At 41.5% G+C, this 26,409-nt stretch overlaps 2 protein-coding genes across 2 annotated transcripts in view; both read left to right on the top strand.

Moving 5' to 3' along the window:
• The window catches only part of LOC146608843 (NACHT, LRR and PYD domains-containing protein 3-like), a 237,958-nt gene that overhangs the window by 124,757 nt on the left and 86,792 nt on the right, over positions 1–26,409 (top strand). Inside the window, exons 5-6 of the mRNA XM_085348697.1 lie at positions 21,278–21,454; positions 23,830–24,003. Coding sequence (XP_085204823.1) covers positions 21,278–21,454; positions 23,830–24,003 — 351 coding nt within the window. The remainder of the gene's footprint in view (positions 1–21,277; positions 21,455–23,829; positions 24,004–26,409) is intronic.
• On the top strand, positions 217–19,206 carry LOC146608846 (protein NLRC3-like). Its single transcript, XM_085347755.1, has 6 exons — positions 217–248; positions 556–687; positions 1,693–1,934; positions 2,039–3,827; positions 16,744–16,917; positions 19,011–19,206. The coding sequence occupies exons 1-6, from the start codon at positions 217–219 to the stop codon at positions 19,204–19,206; spliced, it is 2,565 nt and encodes an 854-aa protein (XP_085203881.1).

The raw sequence follows: 26,409 nt of genomic DNA on the forward strand, positions 1-26,409 counted from the left end.
ACCTGACCTGTTGAATGTTATTGAAGCCAGAAGTTTGCCTTCATACTGTGTTTCTTGCATGCCTTTTGTGGTGTACTAATTGATGTGAAATGAATGCAATGTGGTTGTGTTTGCAGAGGTCAGAGGTCACAGTCTCCAGTATCCAGCTGTGTGTCTGTGAGGAGTGACGTGTCCAAAGACAGACCTCCAGACTTCAGTCATGAACCTGCAGCAACAATGTTCTTCAATCATGGAGCTCAGCTGACCATGTAAGAGAGCTGCTGACTCAGAGTTCAAAGGTTGTTTCTATAAATGTGTTCTACCAGTGACATCATAAATGATTCCTAATGGTGGTCCGGGTACGATAATGCTAGTATCAATCGTAGTAGTAATGCAATCCAAGGTAATGATTTCTTCTCTGTTGCTGTGAACGTCTCTGCAGCTGTCTGTACTCTAATCTGAGACAACTATTACTGACAGAAACCATCACATCATCCAGTTTGTGTGTTTGCAGCTGCTTAAAAGATTTTAAACAGAGATTAATCAGTAATTCATGTGATGTGTTTGTGTTTGCAGAGGTCAGAGGTCACAGTCTCCAGCATCCAGCTGTTTGTCTGTGAGGAGTGACCGGTCCAAAGAATATCCTCCAGACTTCAGTCATGAACCTGCAGCAACAATGTTCTTCAATCATGGAGCTCAGCTGACCATGTAAGAGAGCTGCTGACTCATTTACGGGTGTTTGAAATTCTGTGACCACTTTGTAATTTTAGTTTATATTTTAAAGTGTTTTTATTTGTAGTTGCCTGTATTTTTATTACACTGTGTGTAACGTGGTGGTTTGTGCTGTTTGGGATCGTTTTGGTGTATTTGTGTCAGAACATCAGATAAATGATTTCATCACATTTTAAAAGAAAGTATCAGGATAATAATCTGAACTGAGTCATCAGAAATAGAAAGATGGTCTCAACAGGCCACTGAGCTGATCTCCAAAGAAATGCAGAAGATTGAAGAGTCCGAGGCTGTTTATTTGTCACAGGCATCGTCATACACGTACAACACAGTGAAATGTGCTGAGCTGCTCCTGTGACTGGACAAAACATTAGAAACAATCATTAAATGAAATAATGAAACATTGTGCAGATGTAATGTTAAAGTGCTTTGTGCCACATTAGCACAGCATGTACTGACAGAGCAGTGCAAGCAGAACAAAGCAAATGAGCAAAGTGATGTAAACAGAGTAACTGAACAGAGTGAGCAGAGTAATATCAGCAGTAATGAAGCAGCAGGATCAGTGTAGCAGCGTGTGACGTCATAATGAATCAGGTATGATCTGAAATATGACAGTGAGACAAGAACATGATGTAAGGTCCTGTTTAAACCCTGATGGTGATGCTATGAGGGGAGCATGTTCTGATTTATGACTTGGATGGTCTGAGGATAGAAGCTCCTCTCTGTTTGTGTCCTGATGGTGCAGAAGCTTCTGCCTGATTGGCTCTGTGATGAAGGCTTTTACTGTGGAGTTTGTAGGCTGATCACTCTGTGTTTAATAAGACAGGCAGGAACAGCAAAGGAAACTTGGATTCTGAACTCAAACACAAGTTTCTCCACTTTGACTTTTCTCTGTGACCATCAGAGCTTCTGCACAGTGTCATCAAATCTGGATGTTTGTCACTGACAGTCAATGATTTTAGTGATAAAGAAATGTGTTCACAGAGGGAGGAAGAGGAAGAGGAGTGGTGTCTGTGAGGAGGAGCAGCTGTCCTGCTGTGCTTTGTGTCAGGACGTCCTGAAGGATCCAGTCTCTACCAGCTGTGGACACTGGTTCTGCAGACAGTGCATCTCCTCATACTGGGACCAGTCTGCTTCATCAGGAGACTGGTCCTGTCCCCAGTGTGGAGAAAGATCCAGAAGCAGAGCTGGACTGCAGACAGCCAGTCAGAGCAGCTGTGTACAAAGTAAGACTGAACATCTGTCTGCTGATGGACTCATTTCTGAAAACTGGACTTCTTGTTGTTGTTCAGACATTGAAGAGTTTTCTGTCTGTTTTTCTTTCTTTCAGCAGATGTTGGTCTGCAGGAGGTTTTAGATGAACATAAGATCAGTCTGAGGAGGAGATGTGAACGTGTGACTGAAGGAAGTGATGAAACAGGAAGTAGAACCCTCCTCAACAGGATCTACACTGAGCTCTACATCACAGAGGGACAGAGTGAAGAGGTTCATAGCCAACATGAGGTGAGGCAGCTGGAGACAGCTTCCAAGATGGACGCCCTCCATGACACTCCAATCAGGTGCCAGGACATCTTTAAAGCCTTACCTGACCAACAGAGACCCATCAGAGTGGTTCTGACCAACGGCGTGGCTGGTGTTGGAAAAACCTTCTCAGTGCAGAAGTTCACTCTGGACTGGGCAGAGGGCTTGGAGAACCAACATGTCAGTGTGGTGGTTCTGCTTTCATTCAGGGAGCTGAACCTGATCAGAGATGAGCAGTACAGTCTTCTGGAGCTGCTCCATGTTTTCCATCCAACACTACAGAAGGTCACAGCAGAGAAGCTGGCTGTCTCTCAGCTTTTGTTCATCTTTGACGGCCTGGATGAAAGCAGACTTTCATTGGATTTCACCAACAGGAAGCTGCTGTCTGATGTCACACAGAAGTCATCAGTCAGCCAGCTGCTGACAAACCTCATCCAGGGGAATCTGCTTCCCTCGGCTCTCGTCTGGATAACTTCCCGACCTGCAGCAGCCAATCAGATCCCTCCTACGTGTGTTGACAGGCTAACAGAAGTACGAGGCTTCACTGACGCCCAGAAGGAGGAGTACTTCAGGAGGAGATTCAGTGATGAAGAGCTGTCCAGCAGAATCATCTCCCACATGAAGACATCCAGGAGCCTCCACATCATGTGTAGAATCCCAGTCTTCTGCTGGATCACTGCTACAGTTCTGGAGCACATGTTGACTACAGAGCAGAGAGGAGAGCTGCCCAAGACCCTGACTGACATGTACTCACACTTCCTGCTGGTTCAGACAAAGAGGAAGAAGAACAAGTACCACGAGGGACATGAGACGAGTCCACAGGAGCTGACGGAGGCTGACAGGGAAGTTCTTCTGAAGCTGGGGAGGCTGGCGTTTGAACATCTGGAGAAAGGAAACATCATGTTCTACCAAGAAGACCTGGAGCAGTGTTGTCTGGATGTGACAGAGGCCTCGGTGTACTCAGGAGTTTGTACAGAGATCTTCAAAAGAGAGTGTGTGATCTTCCAGAAACCAGTCTACTGCTTTGTTCATCTGAGCATCCAGGAGTTTCTGGCTGCAGTCTACATGTTCCACTGTTTCACCAACAGGAAGTCAGAGGTGCTGAAGAACTTCCTGGGAAAAAAATACAACGAGTCATCTCTGGACAATTTTTTGATGGAAACACTAATAAAATCCCTCCAGAGTAAAAATGGCCACCTGGACCTGTTTGTTCGCTTCCTTCATGGCCTCTGTCTGGAGTCCAACCAAAGACTCTTAGGAGGTCTGCTGGGTCAGACAGAGAACAGTCCAGAAACCATCCAGAGAGTCATCAAGAATCTAAAAGAAAGGAAGACAAAATCCTCTCCTGACAGAATCATCAACATCTTCCACTGTCTGATGGAGATGAACGACCTCTCAGTACATCAGGAGATCCAAGAGTTCCTGAAGTCAGACAACAAATCAGAGAAGGAACTCTCTGAGATCCACTGCTCAGCTCTGGCCTTCATGCTGCAGATGTCAGAGGAGGTTCTGGATGAGTTGGACCTGCAGAAGTACAACACAACAGCAGAGGGACAACGTCGACTGATTGCAGCTGTGAGGAACTTCAGAAAGGCTCGGTGAGTCCAGATGTAATCATTAATATTATCAATTAGTGATAGTTTAGTTACTCAGTCACACAGTAATAAATTCTGCTTTATTTTGTGTTCACAGTGAAGAGTTGTTTTCATGCTTTTAAAAATGTTTTGTTTTTTATCAGAACACTACATTTGTATTATTCTGGCAGAGACCTTGGTAGGAGAGTGCACCTTCACATGTATGTGGGTGTGTAACTGTGAGCTTTTCACCACGTCGTCGGTTTTTAGTCTTACGCTGAGTTTGCAGTCTGACATGTTTTATCTGTGTGCTGTTTCCGCCTGGTCGTGTTAACACGGTGCAGCAGACAGTAATGAGACTGTTGCTCATGTCTGTGCTGCTGTTGGTCTGTTAGCATTGCTCCTTAGGAGAGAAGACTGAAGTGAGACTTTACAAAGAACGTGTTTGTAGTAAAGTGAAACTGTGTGAAACAGTGAAGATGGTCCAAAGCAGCCTCTGTTTGTGCTTCTGATCACTGCTCTTTCTGTCTGATGTTATTGTCTTTATCTGGGCTCTGATTGCACTTTCTTAATTTTTCCAACTAATTATTGAACGTGTGAACAATCACATTATCTGTGACATCACCATCAGCATATGTGCTTCAGTTCTTTAGTTTTTCTTTCCTCTGTACTAAAGAGCTGAGATGGACAACAGTGTGCCAGCATACATCCAAAATTAGAGTCAGAGGTCACTGCAGGTCATTATTTTTAAACCGTCACCACTCGTGACTCCGCCCCTTTATAACAAAAGTCACACAAACAGCGTGTGAGGTCACGAACACACCACAGCATCACCAAGTCACAAGGATGAGGCTCTGACAGGGACGACTCACAGCAGGAAGAGGTCAGTCTGTGCCCGTTGGCAGAGTGTTGGGCGTGATCACGTCGTATCTGCATTATTTGGTACGATCATCATAGAAATGATCAGAAATCATCACCAGACGAGAAGCTGAGCTTTGATTACTTGATGCCAGCATCATCATCATCATCCCTGGTGGTTGGTGACGTGTAGCAGCAGTGAGTGGGCCAGAGTGATTTGTGTGTTTGTTTTTCTTAAAGTGGATTGTTGAGTCATTCTGGCTCGTTTTGGTTTCACAGCCATCCTCCTCACCTGGATGCTGACTTGCCACTTAGTGAGAGCTCTGTGGAGATCTTCAGGTTCGCCAGTATAGTCGAGAGTCACTTTTATTCTTTTGGGACCCGACGCTGGAGATGTGGAGCTCACAGGGGCCTTACTTGCCGAGTTCTTCAGCGTGATTTCTCCACGGTGAACAGGTTTACCGTGGAGCACAAGAAAGCTGACCTTATTGCTTCGATGGAAACGGAGTAAGGCCGAGTTTTAGGACCACGGTAAGAAAAATATTCCCGATCATTTTAAGATAAAGTCGAGGTTAAAGTCAAAATTGTATTTGGAGAAAAAAGTTGAAATGTGGAGATTTGATGTTTCAAGACAAACTGCCAGGTTTGCTGTCCCCTCTACAAAACGCTTTGTTTAGATGAGTTAGTGAAACAAAGTGATCCACCGTCTTATGATAATGATAATAACTTTATTTATAAAGCGCTTTCAAACAAAGTGCTGAACCAATATTTCATCATCCAGTTTTGCAGCATCCATCCTCTTTATTGTACGAAGGTGGAACCATCGATAACCTCGCATCCGTCCATTACAAGACATTTGATTTTGTACAAATCTTCCAGATTTGTGTTTTTCAGCTTTCTGCACCATCCTTTCAGCATCTTTATACTTTTCACCACACTGTGTTTATATAACACATGGATGTGTAACAGGAATCATTTCCCTTTTTTAGCTAACACCACTGCTGAAGTTTCACTGACTCAGAGAGTACAGCAACTGTGGCACTTTGTCCTGAAACAGCAAATCTCCACAGTTCTTCATTTTCACCTTTAATGTTGAAATTAAGGACATTATTTTTTCCTTAATGTGGCATGGGCCTTCTGTATAACAGAGACCCAGCAGTAACTAGTGAAGCCCAGTGTGAGGGTCTCTGTCTTTAAAATAATGAGAGCTGACAAGGCAAATAATTAAACAACACCAACAACAACAAAAAAAAAAAAAAAAAAAAAAAAAAAAAAAAAAAAACCCGCAGTCACCCATAAGGGGTCCCAATACCCCGGCTGTCGGCAAAAGGGAAGAGAAACAAGTAAACAAAGTTTTATATTTTCCCAAGGTATATAAGTAAAGGGTGCCAGATTAATTCAAAATCTTTTACATTGTCATTCATACTATATCTTATTTTTTCAAGGTGAAGAGTGTTTATAAGTTCAGTAAGCCACATTTTTAATACAGGAGTTTCATTGCCTTTCCAAAGCTGCAGGATCAATTTCTTTGCAATAATCAAAGCATATGCCATAAACCTTTTTTGAGAGTGTTGTAAATTTTGTGTTTCGTTGGAAATCCCAAAGATGATTACTGTCGGATTTGGTTCAATCTTACTTTTAAAAATATTAGACATATAAGTAAAAATATCATACCAAAAACCCTGAAGCCTTGGACATAGTGCAAAACAATGTAACAGATTTCCATAGTGTATCTTGCATTTTTCACAGAGGGGGGAACACTCTGGATACATTTTGTGAAGTTTTTCCCTTGAATAATGTAGTCTGTGTATAATTTTGTACTGAATTAAACAGTGACGGGAATTAATAAAAGGCGTATTTATGTTGTGTAAGGCCTCCTGCCAGAAATCTTCTGATAGGAGAGTCCCAAAATCTTTTTCCCACTCCTCTTTGATTGAAGTAGTTGAAGGTATACTCATCTCCTGTATTGAATTATAAAATAATGAAATTCTCTGTTCAAACCCCCTTCCATCACTAAGACATCTGTCCAAAGGATCGGACGATATGTTTTCAAATTGTGGCAGGTATGTACGGGTATAGTCTCTTAGTTGAAGATATCTAAAAAAATGACTGTGAGGCAATCCAAATCTATCTTTTAAATGTTGGAATGACATAAAAGTATCATTTAGGTATAAATCTTTTAATTTACAAATTCCCAATTCCTGCCATATATTGAAAGCTCCGTCTACACATGATGGAAGGAAAGAAGGGTTAGCTGTAATGGATGTACACATTGATAGTTTTTTCAATTTGAAGTGCTTAATTATTTGTCTCCAAATTTGTACGGTATTATAAATCACTGGATTCGAATTGTAATATGAGTTTGTCAAAAGAATAGGAGAGAGTAGTATTCCACCAACACAGTAAGGAAGGCAATCCTCCCGCTCCATCTGTAAGCCGTTAGGGAGTATTGCTGTGTCATCCAATAGAAGGGAAATTATTCTTAAATTTGATGCCCAGTAGTAGTACATAAAGTTAGGTAGTGTAAGTCCACCAAGGGATCTATGTTTGCATAGGTGGTCTTTTTTTATTCTATGTGTTTTATAATTCCATATAAATGGCATAATGATGGCGTCCATCTTTTTAAAAAAAGATTTGGGCAAGAAAATTGGGATGTTTTGAACCAGATACAAATACTGCGGGAGGAATACCATTCTTATTGAATTCACTCTCCCTATTAAAGAAATAGGAAGTGTCCTCCAGTACTGAATGTTATTTTTAAGTTTCTCCAGTAAGGGAAGAAAATTCTCTTTCATTAGGGAGCTGTGTTTTTTTGGTATTGTAATGCCCAAGTAAGTGATTTTTTCATAGGTTATTTTAAATGGGAGAGATGTAAGCCATTGTTTATTCTCTAATTTAATGGGCAGTATTTCGCTTTTTCCCCAGTTAATCTTGTAGCCTGCGAAAGTACTGAATTTATCAATCACGGAGAGAATTGCTGGGAGGGATATTAATGGTTTTGTTATGTATAATAATATGTCGTCAGCATAGAGCGATATAGAATTAGAAGTGTATGTTGTATCATAACCGTGTATATCCATATGGGTTCGAATTGTCTGTGCTAAGGGTTCCAAAGCCAGGGCAAATAATAATGGACTAAGAGCGCATCCTTGTCTTGTACCTCTGCTGAGTTTAAACTGAGTTGATAATGTCTGATTTGTAAGAATTCTGGCTGTGGGATTATTATAAAGTAGTTTTATCCAAGAGATGAAATCTTGTCCCAGTTGAAATTTTTCTAGGACTGCAAAGAGGTAGGACCACTCCACATGATCGAATGCCTTTTCGGCATCCAAGCTAAGTATAAGTAGGTCCTGTTGTACCTTGGGGGAATAGATTATATTAAATAGACGTCGAAGATTATTAAAAGAACTCCTGTTTGGAATGAAACCTGTTTGGTCTGAATGCACCAATTTATCTATTACTGTATTAAGTCTACTCGCTAGTATTTTAGCCAGAATTTTTTGATCAGAATTTAATAAAGAAATAGGTCTATATGATCCCACTTCCTCCAGTGCTTTGCCTTTTTTTGGAAGTACTATAATAGTTGCTTCATTCAATGTTGGAGGTAGGGTGCTCATTTTGTATGCATGGTTATATAATTTAAATAGATATGGACTTAATTTGATCTTAAAGTATTTATAAAACTCATTCCCTAACCCATCAGGGCCTGGACTCTTGTTGTTTTTTAGTAATCCGATAGATTTTGTAATTTCTTCAATTGTGATCTTAGCGTTCAAAATATTGGCATTTGTCTGGTCTAACACAGGAAGATCACATTTATCTAAAAATTCCTGCATTTCATTAGGCCCTGCAGTGGGATGAGAAGTATAGAGGGATTCATAAAACTGTCTAAAGTTATCGTTAATATCTTTGTGTGATGTGACCAGATTTCCGTTACTTGTTCTGATTTTATGAATCGCTCTATCATTTTCTAGTTTCTTTAGTTGTCTGGCTAGCAACTTATGGGGTTTATCCCCAAATTCAAAATAGTTCTGTCTCACAAAAGTGAAAGTTCTATTAATATTAATAGATAATATTTGGTTTAGTTTATATTTTAGTGCACAAATAGTATTATACTTATCTAAAGAAGGAGCCATTGCATTATTGACGTCCAGTTCGTGGATTCTTTTTTCTAAATTTAGCTGTTCTAATTTATTCCTTTTGTTCCGTGACGCTTGATATGATATTATAAACCCCCTGATATAAGCTTTAAACGTTTCCCATAGTATATCTGGAGAGGTCTCAGCATTATCGTTTATATCAAAGAATAAAGACATCTGAGAGTTTATATATTGTTTAAATTCTAAATCGTTCAGTAATTGTGGGTCAAATCTCCAATTTCTGTATGTTTTAATGGGGTTACTAAGTGCAAAGGAGCAAGTAACGGGGCAGTGATCAGAGATAATAATATTATGATAGGTTGCATTTCGAATTAGGGGGAGCATTTTTCCATCCACCAAAAAATAATCAATCCTTGAATAACTATTGTGTACGTGGGAGTGGAAAGAATACTCTGCCTGATGGATTTAGAATTCTCCACGCATCACAGATATTCATATTCTTCATATATGTTTTAATAAAATTACTGCTTTTACACGGTGTGATTTTTTTGGACAAGGATTTATCCAAATATGGGTCTAATACTAGGTTAAAGTCACCTCCAATTATTAAATTACTGTTGGGTATATCCGGAATTAAGCTGAAGACCTTTCTATAGAATTCTGGATCGTCATGGTTGGGCCCATAGACATTCAGTAGAATAATTGGAGTAGTATGCAGCTCCCCAGTCACTAATACATATCTCCCATTCTTATCAACTATAGTGGAGTTATGTTTGAACGGGGTATCTTTCTTGATTAAGATAGCTACCCCTCTAGTTTTGGCGGAAAGTGTTGAGTAGTACACCTGATTTATCCATCTACATTTAAGTTTATTGTGAGCCGCATTTTTCAAGTGAGTTTCTTGTAAAAAAATAATATCCACGTTAAGAGATTTCAAGTACGATAAAACTTTGCCTCTTTTAACAGGTTCATTTACACCCTTTACATTCCAAGTACAAAAAGTTAAATCCACATTTTTTACCTTTCCATTATCTTGCATTTGTATACTTTAGGGCGGCTTAATTCTCGTATTTTCCATATTCGTACAGTCGAGATATGGGTCCCAACCCTCACCCCCCACCCCCCTACCCGTGTGTAACCGTGACAAAAAAAAAACGTAAGCAATGCATCCCCTTCCGTGTATCCCAAAAAAAAAAAAATTCGAGGGGATGCTATAACAAAAACTAAGCTTACCAAAATATTCTATCTCAAAACTTCCTTTGTCCATAGCTCCTGGGCAAATGATGATTTTTTATATCAAAGTAAGTACGTGTCATTGGGCCAGATGCAGAGCTCTGGTTTATCTACCTTATGCCGTCCTTATTGAGATCCAAATTTTTCTTGTGCGTAGCGAAGTGCTTCGTTGGGATCTATAAAGACCAGTTCCGTACCATTGTGTGTCACCCTAAGTTTAGCCGGGTATAGAAGTCCATATTTAACTCCGGGTTGGTCTCGAAGCAGGTTTCTTGCTGGAGTAAACGCTGCACGTCGTTTTACCACCGCCTGGGGTAGGTCGCGGAAAATCTGAACGCGGATATCTCCGAGCTTCAGATTTTTCCTGGTGGAGATTCTTCGAAGTATTTCTTCCATAGTATGGCAATAGTGTATCCTCACAATCAAGTGTCGTGGCGGGGCCTCTTCTTCTGGGGTCACTCGTAGGGCTCTGTGTGCACGGTCCACCAGTGGGGTTTCGTCCAGGTCTAGTAGGTCTCGTAGTAGCCTTGCCGCAAAGTCTCTAGGACGTTGACCTTTTTCTCTACCTTCAGGTACTCCGGCTATCCTTATATTTTTCCTCTTTGAACGCCCTTCCAGATCAGTGCATTTTTCGGACAGTTGTTCCACTTTATTAGAAAGTTGTTTGACTTTTTCTTCTAGTTTCACCACGGAGTTAGAAGTGATTGTCGCTGATTCTGATAGATCTTTCAGCTGTGCATTGTAATTTTCCATTACCGTTTTTAGAGCTGTGATGGCTTCATTAATCACGGCTGAGATTGAACTTCGATCCGCCTCCCATGTTCAACTGAGGGCGAATGTGGAAGTTGCCACTCAGACCACAGTAACGTCACACCAGACGCTCCCAGTTTATTTTGTCATTTTAATCAATGTACAGTTGGGAGGTCGCTCGCTGACGTTTGTTATGGCTCCATCAAGGAACCTAATAAATCTTTCTGTGGAGCTCTCTGTGGCATGTTTGACTGAAATGTGTTTTATTTGGTTCCCGTCATGAAATCTGTCTTAAAGAGAACTAAACCTCAGTGCTGGTTCTGGTGTGGTCAGCGAGTCCATCCAGACCCTTCAAGACTGTTTTTCTTGGACTGATTAGGACTTATTTCAAAATGCTTGCTGTGACTTGGATAAATTTACAGACTGTGACAGCGAATATTCATTTTTGTGAGGACCTCATAATCCCAAGAGGGTAATTTGTATATGTCCAAATGATAAGCTTTGGAAAATATTATTAATTATTAATGCCTGAGTTTCAGAGTTCCTGAGATTTGGGAGGAATCTATTATTGTGTCTAAATCTATAAATATTTTTGGCCTGTTGCTTGTTTTGTAATCAAAACCTGAGAAACTTTTGTGTGCCAAAAACAGAACGTCCTCCTATTGGCTTATAGAACATGCAGGGGTGTGTGCACTGTGCTCCACATAGTTATGAAGATCTTGATTAACCACATTAGCGTCACATTAGTAACTTTGTCCTCGACAGCTCGGCCATCTTCAGAACCTGCCCGGGAATTGAACTGCACATGTGCACTGGCTCCAGACGTGGGGTTGTCCTGCATAGTCAGTGGTGTCAGTAGATCATTAAGTAAAATAATATATAACTCAGGCACGTGCAGAGGGGGGGGGGGCTAGAGGGGCTTGAGCACCCGCCCCTTTCCTGATGGGTGCCCAAAGTGCCCTTTTGTTGAGGCAACTTTTTAAAAAAAAATTATTATTTATTTTTATGTGTGTGTGCGTGCGGAGTCCTGTCTGTGCCCCTCAACAATAATATTTAACTATTAATCACAGTTTTGCTAAATAAAAGGATCTGGCTTGCATCAGTCACATGATCACATTTAACCAATGATCGCCCTCGACGGCAGAACGCGCTGGTTACGAGCCGGGAACGAGCTCACAAAGAGCACGCGCATTTGTTGCGGTCCGGAGCTGTAAGAGAAACACAAGTTAACTCAGAGACACAGACTGATGCAACAAAACCAGTAAGTAGCTGTACAGCGCACACTGTAGTGTGTAGCACCCAGGAGTATTAGCTTATTTTGTACACGTTGGTAAGTTGTCTTGTGACAATTTGACGAACTGAAACAAACGAGCGTGCTGTGTGTGCAACAGCGTGACAAACATTACCTGTCCTTTTATTAACTGCACATGTAGTGCTGGTCATAGCTGCTGGCTCACTGGGTAAGGCTGTCATGGGTCTGTAGCTCTGTCACCGTTTTAGGGAACATATTTAGTTTTAAAGTATTTAGAACATAGTTTTAAAGTAAGTTTCCGGGCTTTTCCTGCCTTTCTGGAGGGATTATATTTCACTAAAAAACGATCTAATATGCATGTCCACATAATAATTATTATAATTATAATATATTAAAAAAACACACGCTGTATTTTAAAGAACATACATTAAGAAGCAGATTATATTAGATTTATATTTTAAATAAGACAAAGTTTGGATTTTACAGCAGTAACATTATTGTATCTCTACAGTTTAAACATGTAATAAGCTTTGCCCCTGCACAGAGTGGATAGTGAAACAAATGGAATCATCATAAATACATTATTTCATATTTATTACTTCCCCCTCCTCATTGCTTTATTATTGTAGCTCTAGTAATAAATAATAATGTAAGGATTCTGGATCAGCACCATGATGCCCATAGTATATACAGTATTCTGAAGAAGGTCTAAAACGTCACTGTGTGTGCATGTGTGTGTTTTATGTATATGGATTTTTTTTTTAAATTATTACTCATGATATAACATTGTCTAGACATGCCTGGTAAGGACATGAGGAGGAAACAGCAGGAGCTGTGTGAGGCTACTAAAGGCAGTGCTATAACATTTTTCTCTCATCATTTTATTATAGATTAAGTGCAAGAGTTGTTAGGTGTGGATAATTTGATTATAGTTTATTGCAATAGCAAGTTGTGCCTTGTTCTCACATAGACAGCAAGTGGAGAGTGATATATGAAATGATGGGATGGAAGGAAGAAGAGAAGCAAAGAGTGATTCACAGGCAGAGCCTAAATTATTTCTCACAGTTTTTTGCTGCCTTATGGTTCCAAGCGCTGTCACCAATCTTTGCATTTTGTTATTATCTCATGACACTTGTTTAATCAGCTACCATCTCTCCTGTGGACTTTTTAATGTCTACAGTCTCAGATCAACACAGCCCTGCCCTTCCCATATTAGATTCTTGATGAATGTGTGTTGTTGTTATTCAGCCTGGTTCAATGTGCCCCTTTTTAACTTTGAGCACCCGCCCCTTTAAACTTCTCTGCACGGCCCTGATATAACTAGTAGGGGTGCAACGATATTCGTATCGATATTGAACTGTTCGATACAGTGTTTTTGGTTCGGTACGCATATGTATGAACAATACAAAATTTGTAATTTATTTTATCAACTTTCCTTCTGACGATGCTGTCTGTGTTGAGCGCTCAGTGAATCTGCGTTCGACAGCATCATCAGAAGGAAGAGCACAGGGCAAGCTAGCGAGACAGAAGTTAAGCTCTCCTTGCAACATGGCAAATTGAACCTCCCCCACCCTCATTCAGATCTGGCGTTTGGAATTATTTTGGTTTTCATATGACGTATGACCCTGAAGGTAAGCACGTCATGGACTAAAGTAAAACAGTATGTTGGATGTGCCACGCAATGCTTAATTACATGGGTGGGAACTAGTGTGTTAGCGCAGTTAGCTCGTTAACGTGTTGGCCGTCTAGCCCCATGCACGGCGATCAGGGGTAGCTCGTTAACGGAGATTTGCCGTGTTGTGGCGTTAAGGTCATTTCAACGAGATTAACCTGAAAGCACTAGTGGGAACACAACGAATATGACTGCACATTTACGCCGACATCATCCTAGTGCACAGACAAGTGGAAGCAGACAAAAACAACAAGCATGCATGCTACAAACTTTACCCGAGTCATTTAGACAGCCGTTAGCACATGATTCTCCTCATGGGGACCTGATATATTTAATATGCTGCTGAGAATATAGCCCAGAAGAAGCATATAGTATAGCTTTTATTTTGGAAAGAGACATTTCTCTGTAATAAACTCTCTTTTCCAAAGATGAGTTATTCCTCAATCAGATACAGGGCTCGCAATATCGCTAGCCCGACATCCCGGGGCTAGCGATTTTTCCAGTCGGGCTACCAAAATCGATCTCTGCCCTGCCCGTCGGGCTATTGTAGGAAGGAAAAATATATGTCAATGCTTTTGCATTCTTTCGGAAATGTAGCTGGGTAATTATGTCATTGGCATCGGTGAGCCACTGTCAATATGTGACATATTGACATCGCATTTGAATTTGCAGGGCTCTAGAGTGCGACCAATTTGGTCGCAAATGCGACCAAATTTTTCAGTGGTGCGACTAAAAATAAATATTTGATCGCACCTGTGCGACCAACTGTTCCGGTAACAAACAAAAAAAAAATCTCTGTAACTCTCCGTGTGGTCAACAACAGACACACATTATGCCCCTATCGTGGACTAAACCAATCAGAGATAGTCAGGGACGGGACCTCTCTGATTGGCCGTGGTCCAGTTGAAAGTGCAGGTGGAAGAGAGAGGTGAGTAGCTTGAATAAAGCGATATCAATTCATTAACGGATTCCACACAAAGACCTAAACACGGAGCGGACCCAACACATCAGAATCAGCTTCGTCTTTCTCGGCTTTCTCACCCGACGGCCTGAACACGGACACGCTGTCGGAGCTTAGCGATTCTTCGGGTCCGCGCTGTGTTTACGTCTTTTTGCGCTGATTCTGAGCTGCAGGTTTTGTCTCTCTCCAACCAAAATTCACCGAGCCTGCAGCAAAAGAAGCAGCAAACTGCGCTTCCCATTTGATCAATGTCGTCATGAATTCCCTCTGACTTTTGCTGTTTTGCTTCCACCACGATAAAAATCACACTTGCACAGCTCTCTCTCTCTCTGTACTTCAGGAACAGTTTCCCGTCTCAAATCTGTTTTCTGCATTATTCATTCGCTTATTACCCACCAGTCTAGCGTTGTTTACAGCGCTTTTTCTTTTTTCACTTAAATGACCTCGGACACGAAAGCCTAATTTCTGCTGTTCAATACTGAAGAAATGTAAATTTCTTAAAATTATGCAAAATTGCAGAATATTTTTAAGGTTATCTGCTATAAAAAGCCAGACCAGGAAAATCTCCTTCATGTTTTCCTGTGTTTTATTCTCAGTTACTTTCACACAAAGGCATCTGCTGTGATTTTCACAATTCTGATGAAGTCTCATGTGTATCAGTACTGATAAATGATCAGAATTATAATATTTCTGACTGTCTGAGGCTAAATTGAATCAAATCAGGACTTTGAGAACCGGAATTGAATGGATTATAGAAATCAGTGATGATACTCAGCCCTAGTGAGCAGCCTAGGCCTGATAGAAGTGGATGTACTGTAGCTGTGGGTAATAAGAAAAGATCAAAAGAACTATTGATAACTTTTTTTGTTAAGTTAAGGCCTGATCTGTCTGAAATTCATAGCCAGTGCTCTGACACGGTGCCATCAATATTTGAATGCTGAAAAAGCACAGTGTATCCAGAAAACACATTATATGCTGCAGTAAATGCACTGCCCAAGTGTCCCCTCTCCCCACGGCCTTTCAGCAGCAGACAGCAGCAAACAGGTCGTCAGAGGAGGCCAAGATGATGATTAAGTTTTTAACATTTTCTACAATATTGACAAAGCACTTTAAGCACAAGTTTGTTAGTTAATAATTTAGAAATTAATATTGTCTGTATGGACTCCCCCCCCAAAGAAAGTGCACATGTAAAACTGCGGTGTTAAGCGATGCGGTTGAAAAATTTGAGTGCGCCTAACTTTTGTGCCGGTACGCCTAAATTTTTAAAGTTAGGCGTACCGGTGCGCCCATGTCAAAAAGTTAGTCTAGAGCCCTGATTTGCACTTGTTTTTTGCTTTCATTTTGCAATCGCACGAACTGTGTATAGAGAGCGACAGCACTGATTGGTGAGTGATGATAATTTGCGCACCAATTCCTCTGACATCGTCTTATCAATCCTTAGCTTACTATGCAAACAAGACAAGTGAAATCTCCTGCAGTGAGCTTAAACATGTGAGAGGTTGATCGCGCAGAGAATCGCTGAGCGTTATGTGAGTGCGTGTGTAAAAGCAGCAGGATATATATTTTAGTTTTGCTGAGCCAAATAAGACAGGTCAGGGTGAACAAGTGACAGCCAAAGAAAAGCTTACCACAAAACGGAAAAGTAATGACAAATGAGACTATAAGGCAAAAAGAAAGTGCAGCTTTATGGTTTCATGGACAAAATAATTTCTGTGGCTGCGATATGATGAGCTAAATAACCAGGGGTGCACATAAGTGGTCCGCAGGTGCACATTCGCTGTCAAAAATAAAAAACGCGCACAAGGGTTAGGGTTAAATTTAAAAACTGTACTTTTCAGTTAAAATATATATTTATAATTTTAATAAATGACAAATTAAAAAGGCATGAACATTTTTTTTTGTATCGAAAAAAATATCGAACCGCGACACCAAAGTATCGAACCGAACCGAACCGTGAATTTTGTGTATCGTTGCACCCCTAATATGATGTGAAGAGCAGATGTTCATCAGATTATGACCTCACTCTGTTTTGTCTTCATATACATTCAGTCTGTGTTTATAATGCAGATTTTCTGCTTTTATAATAACACATTTTATATTTTCTGTGATCACAGACTGACTCGGTGTGGACTCTCAGGGACTCACTGTGAAGTTGTGGCCTCGGCTCTGAAGTCCATCCCCTCCCATCTGACAGAGCTGGAGATGAGTAACAACAAGCTGCAGGATTCAGCAGTGAAGCTTCTGTGTGCTGGACTGGAGAGTCCAAACTGTCGACTGGAGACTCTGAGGTGAGTTCACTGACTGCAGCTGTTGTTGTTTTTCTATATTTCAGATCTTTGATTGATGTTTGAAACGTTCTTTAGTTCCTAAATGTTCAGGATGTGTCTGAAGACAAATGTGAAGAAGTTTGAGTGCTTTCAGAAATGTTGTGTCTTTCCAAACGACTGAACAACAGCTTTTCCTCTTGGCTGCAAATAGAAGTGACAGACTTGAGCAGGGTTCATTTAAAGGCTGACAGAAGTGCAGTGGTGACGGGGAGATGTTTGACAGGACAGCTTTTCAGCCTCCACAGGTTCATGTTGTGCTCCATCAGTCAGTGAAGATGAAGTCAGTACTGATGAGGCTGTAGAGTGTGTGATGGATGTGAATGAGGCTGTTGGAGATCTGATGATAGCAGATAAAAACAGGCTGCAGAGACTTTGAGCTTGTGTGGAAACAGACAGAGAAAAGAAAGACATGAATGTCAAAGCTAATAAAGGTGAAGTTAGGAGCTGTGATGATGTTCATGTATCAGAAGCTGATCTGGCTGCTACAGAGACGACCCACACAGCTGCTGTGGTGAGGTTTGTGTTAAAGCAGAGGAACACAGGCCCAAACATGACAGCAAAGCAGGTTTCAGGCTCTGTGAGAGGATTTCAAACAGAAGCTGGAGAAGAGAAAGGACTACAGAAAGAAGGCAGCTGAGACCAGTCCAAGTGTTTCCATGGAGCCCAGTCTAACATTCATTTATACACTAACGTACAGAAGTGAACGGGAAAATGAATCCATAGTTTCAAATGTAGAAATAGTTCTCAGTTCATTTACAGAGTTTAATACAGTTCATGAGGAAATGTTCAAAACAGCAGCTGAGAAGAAATCTGCTTCACAAAGTTGGATCCAATTCCAATAGTTTGTGATGCACTTGAACGCAGCGTGAGCAGTTCACTGCCTAACCCCACAGAGACTGTCAGTCTGGACTTTTCTTTATTTCTATTGGCTGTCAGTGAGATTTCAGAGCAATCAGAGACTGTGGGTCTGTGTATGAAGTATAATTCATGTGCAGTTGTTGAAGTTGTAGAATGAGAAATAGCAGTTTGGGTTATTTCCTGCTTTCATTGTCCTGCTTGTGCTGATGAAAATGTTTATTGACGTGTGAATTCATTCTTCAACGCTCGATTCTGCCTGAACAACGTGAAAACTTTGCTTTGTGTAACACAATTCAAAGCACTGAAGCATCGACTTATTTCATTATCCAACAATGAAAACAGGAAACACAGACAGCTGGCCTTCAAAGTAAAAGCTGCTCCTTTTGAAACATGTTGGTGGTAAAATGTAAGAAGAGCTGAAGCACATAAATGATCTACGTGCCAAAATATTAAACACAGTTGATATATTTGTGTGAGTGTTGTGATTCAGGTGTAGATGTAATAATGTACATATAGCAGAGTTTCCTCTTCTAGATCAGCTGATCAGAGTCAGGCCAATCAGCTCTGAGCATGCTCAGTCTGAGTTATGGAGCCACATACTATGATTCACCATGGCAACGGCATGAGCAGAGGCTCCGTGTGAATCCAGAGGAGCAGAAACATGAATGATGACAGTAGATGTTTGTGTGAAAGTGCTGGAAGCAAATGAGTGTGTGATGTTCTTTCAGTGTTGCACTTTGTAGACGCTCCCTGAGCACTGGTCTCACAGCCAGCTGCACATAGAGACCAGTGTTGTTAGTCCAGGTCAGAAGATGACTTGTTGGAATGAAAATGAGCTTGTAGTTTGTCTGCTTTAATAATGTGACTGGAAAAAGGTGTTGGACTTCAAATATGTCCATTTCTGTCACACTTCACCTTTAAAAGTGAAGCCATGTGGTTCCTGGAAGGAAAAACACGACTTTTTCAAGTCTTTGTCCTGTTTTTATGAGAAATGTACGACTTTAATGTGAAACATTCAGAGTTTTTTCTCTTGTTGTGTTTGTTTGAAGCTGCTTCCTGTTGGCTTCAGCTGTTTGGAGTTTCCATTTTCTAAACTTCTACATTCTGAACCTTCTTCAGCTCTGAACAGATGATGAAACACTGAATGATTTCAAGCACTTTGTCTAATAAACTTACATCTTTCATTCTTTATACAGATTGAAGAGCTGTGGTTTGTCAGAGATCAGCTGTGATTATCTGGCAGCAGCACTGAAGTCCAACCCCTCCCATCTGAGACAGCTGGACCTGAGCTTCAACAGCAACCTGCAGGATCCAGGAGTGAAGCATCTGTGTGGTTTCCTGGAGAGTCCAGGATGTAAACTTGAAACTCTGAGGTCAGTCAGCATGTTTTAGTTGTGCTGAGATGAATATGATGTGAAAGTTGTGCTGACACTAAACTGCAGACATCAGGCTGATATTATACTGATCCACACTGAGGATCTTCATGGTAAAGTCTGTTTTCTTCTTCTCTGGTTTAGTCCATTGACTGCAGCAGAACAATGTTCACATTTCAAACAGTGATACTCAACGTATGGCCCGCGGCCCACACGCGGCCTGCCCACCTTTCCTGATTCAGAGAGAGGGGACCCTGATTAACTGTGTAGCTTCTTCCTCACAGTTCTAAGTATCAGACACAACAATGAATAATCCACAGGTCAAAGGTCACGGCACACAGCAGACAGTCAGAAATATTCTAACTCTGATCATTTATCAGTTGTGACACTGTGAGACTTGATCAGAGGTGTGATCATCACAGCAGAGGCCTTTGTGTCAAAGTCACTGAGGATCAAACAGAAACACATGAAGCAGATTTTCCTCTTCTGGCTTTTTATAGCAGATAACCTTCAAAATATTCTGCAGTCGATCAAAAACTGAAGCAAACCATGAAGCAACATGTGAACATGAGCTGATGCTGCTGAAGTGAAGCAAAGTTACAGAGGTTTGATTACAGACACAGCTGAGAGTTTGTAATCTGTCATCATTTTAAAAAGTTTCCATGGAACAGCAGAAATGAGGCTTTACTGTCAGAGGCCGACAGCACTGAACACAACAGCAGACTGGTGGCTAATAAACAGTGAATGATGCAGAAACAGATGTTTGAAGCTGTTCTTGGAGTACACTGAGAGAGAGAGAGCTGTGCAGGCAGGAACAGCCAAAGTCAGAGAGAATTCATGAGCATATTGATCAAACGTGAAGCAGAGTTTGGATCTTCTTTTGCTGCTGCTTCACTCAGTTTTGGTTGGAGACAGATGAAACCTGCAGCTTCAGGATCTGTGAGCTGTCCACTTTCAGCCCCGACGGCGTGTCCGTGTACGTGCCGTCGAGTGAACGATCCACGCTCTGTGTTTCCATCTTTGTGTGTTTAGCTGCTCTCATTTACTGTTTTAGCTGTTTGCTGCTTGTTGAAATAGTTTGTGAGCTTTAACCTGAGATTCTGGCAAAATACATTTATATTAAACATCGATTCAGGATTGAATGAATCAACATCGTTTTATTCAAATTAAAACCATTTAAATGGGAACATGAATTTTTTACAGCAGCCTCTAATGCTGGGTAATGTCAGCTGGTCCATGTGCAGCTGGCTGTGAGGCTCAGGGAGCGTCTACAAAGTGCAACACTGAAAGAACATCATCCATAAATATTGAGTAAGAACTGGACTCTCATACAGCGAGACTCGAATGCCTTTAAACATCAGCTTATCCTGCTGATCCAAGTCCAACACTGAGTTTGTAAAAACATGTTTGTCAATCATTTTGTTTGGTTTCTGAGGAAAATGATTCAATAACTTGCTGCTAATACACAACATTTCATCATATTTCCTCATAACCCTCTTTTGTCTGACCATTTGATCCCATTTGAATTTGCAATAAAGGATCCACAGAGTTTGGTGACAATAATGACAGTAGATGTTTGTGTGAAAGTGCTGGAAGCAAATGAGTGTGTGATGTTCTTTCAGTGTTGCACTTTGTAGACGCTCCCTGAGCACTGGTCTCACAGCCAGCTGCACATAGAGACCAGTGTTGTTAGTCCAGGTCAGAAGATGACTTGTTGGAATGAAAATGAGCTTGTAGTTTGTCTGCTTTAATAATGTGACTGGAAAAAGGTGTTGGACTTCAAATATGTCCATTTCTGTCACACTTCACCTTTAAAAGTGAAGCCATGTGGTTCCTGGAAGGAAAAACACGACTTTTTCAAGTCTTTGTCCTGTTTTTATGAGAAATGTACGACTTTAATGTGAAACATTCAGAGTTTTTTCTCTTGTTGTGTTTGTTTGAAGCTGCTTCCTGTTGGCTTCAGCTGTTTGGAGTTTCCATTTTCTAAACTTCTACATTCTGAACCTTCTTCAGCTCTGAACAGATGATGAAACACTGAATGATTTCAAGCACTTTGTCTAATAAACTTACATCTTTCATTCTTTATACAGATTGTGGAACTGTGGTTTGTCAGAGATCAGCTGTGATTATCTGGCAGCAGCACTGAAGTCCAACCCCTCCCATCTGAGAGAGCTGGACCTGAGCATCAACAACAAGCTGCAGGATCCAGGAGTGAAGCATCTGTGTGGTTTCCTGGAGAGTCCAGGATGTAAACTTGAAACTCTGGGGTCAGTCAGCATGTTTTAGTTGTGCTGAGATGAATATGATGTGAAAGTTGTGCTGACACTAAACTGCAGACATCAGGCTGATATTATACTGATCCACACTGAGGATCTTCATGGTAAAGTCTGTTTTCTTCTTCTCTGGTTTAGTCCATTGACTGCAGCAGAACAATGTTCACATTTCAAACCTTCAAAGAAGAAGAAAAATCCTCCACTGGAAAATTCACTGTGAAACTCTCAAACTCTTCATTGCACCTTAAAGTCTGTCTGACACTGAAATCCAAAGCAAAATGTGCGTTTGCTTTACAGACAGCAGTCCAACACAAACATACACACATCATCCAAAACACAGTCCAACATCCAAATCTCCTCCACTGCCAGCATGAATGATGGGAAAGAGAAGGAGGAACACTCTGACATTCAGGGTTAGAATGAGTTTCATCAAGCAGACTGTGAAGATCAAAGCTGCATTAGAAAGCTTACATGAATGAATGAGTGGACAGAAGTGGACAGAGATCATCTGAAGCACTTCAAAGGCTTTAAATCAGCACATTTCTCTTTATTCTTTATCAACTCTGTTAGTTTCTCTCAGTTTTCTGTGGAATGAAGCTAACAGCAGGCTAATAAGATGCTGACCAATAGGTTTCTATTAAAGGTTGTAATTTGTATATGAAAAAGTGCTTTGGCTCAGCAGGGATCAGCTTACAGGTAGAATACAGCTGCTGGATGGGATTAGCATGTCATAGCTATCTACCAAACTGCTAACTGGGGGATTTCAGGCCATCTATGGATCATTTTTGCTAACTGTTTATTCAGCTTAGGCTCACAGGGCTGCAGCCTGTGCCCTAGCTGTCATAGGGCAAGAGGCGTGGTCCACCTGCACAGGTGAGCAGTCCATCACAGGGCCAACAGAGAGCGACAGAGAAGCACTCCCTCACATCCACACCTACAGCCAATGTAGAAGCACCAATGAACCTAAGCAGCATTTCATTGGACTGTGGGGGAACATCCAACCTCCACAGAAAGGCCCAGCTGACCAACAAGCTTCAACCTACAACCTTCTTGCTCTAAGGCACTAGTGCTAACCACTTTTGCCCATTTCAGCCCAAATCCTGCATCTTCCTGTTTCTGACTCCAGGCCAGCTCCACTAACACTTTCTCATCAGACACTGCCACCTAGTGGAGGAAGTCTTAGTTCCATTTGAAGCTTCAGATTACAGTTAGTTCCTTTACAAAGAGGTGGAGGTGGTGGGGCCACAGCACCATCATCACTGAGTGCCATAGGACACTTAACCTTTGTTTCCATATGCTGGGAACTTCCTGTTGTTCCAAGGAGGACTGGAAAATGTGTGAAAATCTCCCAGTCAGTTCCTCACAGCACACTTCAATCATTTCCCTCCCACAGCATCAGGACCAGGGCTTTTTCTCTCTTTGGTCCCACTAAGAGATTTCCACACAAACACCTCATCAGTGGGACTCTCAGAGCTACCAGCCCTTTGCTACAATCACAAAGCTCTTCATTGAAATCAATGATATCAAAGCTGGAATCAAATGAGTCCAAGTCTTCTGCTGATTCAGCATCACATTCATCTTTGCTCCTTGTCCTGCATCCCCACCATGGACTTCATTCCTTTCCAAGCCAGCCTTGAGTGTCCTTTATTCAGCTCATCCTCTGCTTTACTTTTACACCTGATTTTAGCTGCTTTATCTCTCTTTCAACAGGTTTCTGTGCCTCAATCTTTTTCTTCTCTCCCTCATAACAAGACAGCTTCTTCTGCCTGAGAACATGTTGGAGTGATTTACTAATCCAGGGCTGCTTATTGGGGAAAATACTTCCTGTTTCCAAAGTAATCCCCATTTTTCCCAGAAAGAAATGTCAGTAGAAATCGATGATCTAAGTGAGAACATGAGCCTTTAAAAAGTCCCAGTGGGTGCAGTCAAAGCAGTCCCTCAGTCCCAGTATAGAGTCTTTGGTCCAGACTGGAACAACTGTGTGCCCAGTTTGAGCTCTCTTCAGTGCTGTGACCTGACAGACCCAGAGGGGCCATCACATCACATTTAGAAGCTCCCCTGATGGAGCCACAACACATGTCCAATACTTAGTCTGTCTTGTTGGACCAACTGGAAGAAATGATTCAAGGACTTAGTCACAGAACAGAGATTCAAATCTCCAAAATCCAACTGGCTGCATCAGGACATATAGTCTGAAACTCTGCACAGTTTCCTGTTTGAAGCTGCTTCCTGTTGGCTTCAGCTGTTTGGAGTTTCCATTTTCTAAACTTCTACATTCTGAACCTTCTTCAGCTCTGAACAGATGATGAAACACTGAATGATTTCAAGCACTTTGTCTAATAAACTTACATCTTTCATTCTTTATACAGATTGATCGACTGTGGTTTGTCAAAGATCAGCTGTGATTATCTGGCAGCAGCACTGAAGTCCAACCCCTCCCATCTGAGAGAGCTGGAGTTGAGCTGGAACAACCTGAAGGATCCAGGAGTGAAGCATCTGTGTGGTTTCCTGGAGAGTCCAGGATGTAAACTTGAAACTCTGAGGTCAGTCAGCATGTTTTAGTTGTGCTGAGATGAATATGATGTGAAAGTTGTGCTGACACTAAACTGCAGACATCAGGCTGATATTATACTGATCCACACTGAGGATCTTCATGGTAAAGTCTGTTTTCTTCTTCTCTGGTTTAGTCCATTGACTGCAGCAGAACAATGTTCACATTTCAAACCTTCAAAGAAGAAGAAAAATCATCCACTGGAAAATTCACTGTGAAACTCTCAAACTCTTCATTGCACCTTAAAGTCTGTGTGACACTGAAATCCAAAGCAAAATGTGCGTTTGCTTTACAGACAGCAGTCCAACACAAACATACACACATCATCCAAAACACAGTCCAACATCCAAATCTCCTCCACTGCCAGCATGAATGATGGGAAAGAGAAGGAGGAACACTCTGACATTCAGGGTTAGAATGAGTTTCATCAAGCAGACTGTGAAGATCAAAGCTGCATTAGAAAGCTTACATGAATGAATGAGTGGACAGAAGTGGACAGAGATCATCTGAAGCACTTCAAAGGCTTTAAATCAGCACATTTCTCTTTATTCTTTATCAACTCTGTTAGTTTCTCTCAGTTTTCTGTGGAATGAAGCTAACAGCAGGCTAATAAGATGCTGACCAATAGGTTTCTATTAAAGGTTGTAATTTGTATATGAAAAAGTGCTTTGGCTCAGCAGGGATCAGCTTACAGGTAGAATACAGCTGCTGGATGGGATTAGCATGTCATAGCTATCTACCAAACTGCTAACTGGGGGATTTCAGGCCATCTATGGATCATTTTTGCTAACTGTTTATTCAGCTTAGGCTCACAGGGCTGCAGCCTGTGCCCTAGCTGTCATAGGGCAAGAGGCGTGGTCCACCTGCACAGGTGAGCAGTCCATCACAGGGCCAACAGAGAGCGACAGAGAAGCACTCCCTCACATCCACACCTACAGCCAATGTAGAAGCACCAATGAACCTAAGCAGCATTTCATTGGACTGTGGGAGAACATCCAACCTCCACAGAAAGGCCCAGCTGACCAACAAGCTTCAACCTACAACCTTCTTGCTCTAAGGCACTAGTGCTAACCACTTTTGCCCATTTCAGCCCAAATCCTGCATCTTCCTGTTTCTGACTCCAGGCCAGCTCCACTAACACTTTCTCATCAGACACTGCCACCTAGTGGAGGAAGTCTTAGTTCCATTTGAAGCTTCAGATTACAGTTAGTTCCTTTACAAAGAGGTGGAGGTGGTGGGGCCACAGCACCATCATCACTGAGTGCCATAGGACACTTAACCTTTGTTTCCATATGCTGGGAACTTCCTGTTGTTCCAAGGAGGACTGGAAAATGTGTGAAAATCTCCCAGTCAGTTCCTCACAGCACACTTCAATCATTTCCCTCCCACAGCATCAGGACCAGGGCTTTTTCTCTCTTTGGTCCCACTAAGAGATTTCCACACAAACACCTCATCAGTGGGACTCTCAGAGCTACCAGCCCTTTGCTACAATCACAAAGCTCTTCATTGAAATCAATGATATCAAAGCTGGAATCAAATGAGTCCAAGTCTTCTGCTGATTCAGCATCACATTCATCTTTGCTCCTTGTTCTGCATCCCCACCATGGACTTCATTCCTTTCCAAGCCAGCCTTGAGTGTCCTTTATTCAGCTCATCCTCTGCTTTACTTTTACACCTGATTTTAGCTGCTTTATCTCTCTTTCAACAGGTTTCTGTGCCTCAATCTTTTTCTTCTCTCCCTCATAACAAGACAGCTTCTTCTGCCTGAGAACATGTTGGAGTGATTTACTAATCCAGGGCTGCTTATTGGGGAAAATACTTCCTGTTTCCAAAGTAATCCCCATTTTTCCCAGAAAGAAATGTCAGTAGAAATCGATGATCTAAGTGAGAACATGAGCCTTTAAAAAGTCCCAGTGGGTGCAGTCAAAGCAGTCCCTCAGTCCAAGTATAGAGTCTTTGGTCCAGACTGGAACAGCTGTGTGCCCAGTTTGAGCTCTCTTCAGTGCTGTGACCTGACAGACCCAGAGGGGCCATCACATCACATTTAGAAGCTCCCCTGATGGAGCCACAACACATGTCCAATACTTAGTCTGTCTTGTTGGACCAACTGGAAGAAATGATTCAAGGACTTAGTCACAGAACAGAGATTCAAATCTCCAAAATCCAACTGGCTGCATCAGGACATATAGTCTGAAACTCTGCACAGTTTCCTGTTTGAAGCTGCTTCCTGTTGGCTTCAGCTGTTTGGAGTTTCCATTTTCTAAACTTCTACATTCTGAACCTTCTTCAGCTCTGAACAGATGATGAAACACTGAATGATTTCAAGCACTTTGTCTAATAAACTTACATCTTTCATTCTTTATACAGATTGATGGACTGTGGTTTGTCAAAGATCAGC

This window comes from Diplotaxodon limnothrissa, linkage group LG23 (genome assembly GCF_057381915.1).
Source record: "Diplotaxodon limnothrissa isolate DT_005_m linkage group LG23, D_limnothrissa_male_GT1.1, whole genome shotgun sequence".
NCBI lineage: Eukaryota > Metazoa > Chordata > Actinopteri > Cichliformes > Cichlidae > Diplotaxodon > Diplotaxodon limnothrissa.

Excerpts from the sequence above, each read along its gene's own strand:
- LOC146608846 (XM_085347755.1), top strand. The coding sequence starts at position 217 with ATGTTCTTCAATCATGGAGCTCAGCTGACCAT. Across the intron at positions 249-555 it reads CATGGAGCTCAGCTGACCAT|AGGTCAGAGGTCACAGTCTC; the intron begins GTAAGAGAGCTG and ends TTGTGTTTGCAG. Across the intron at positions 1,935-2,038 it reads TCAGAGCAGCTGTGTACAAA|CAGATGTTGGTCTGCAGGAG; the intron begins GTAAGACTGAAC and ends TCTTTCTTTCAG.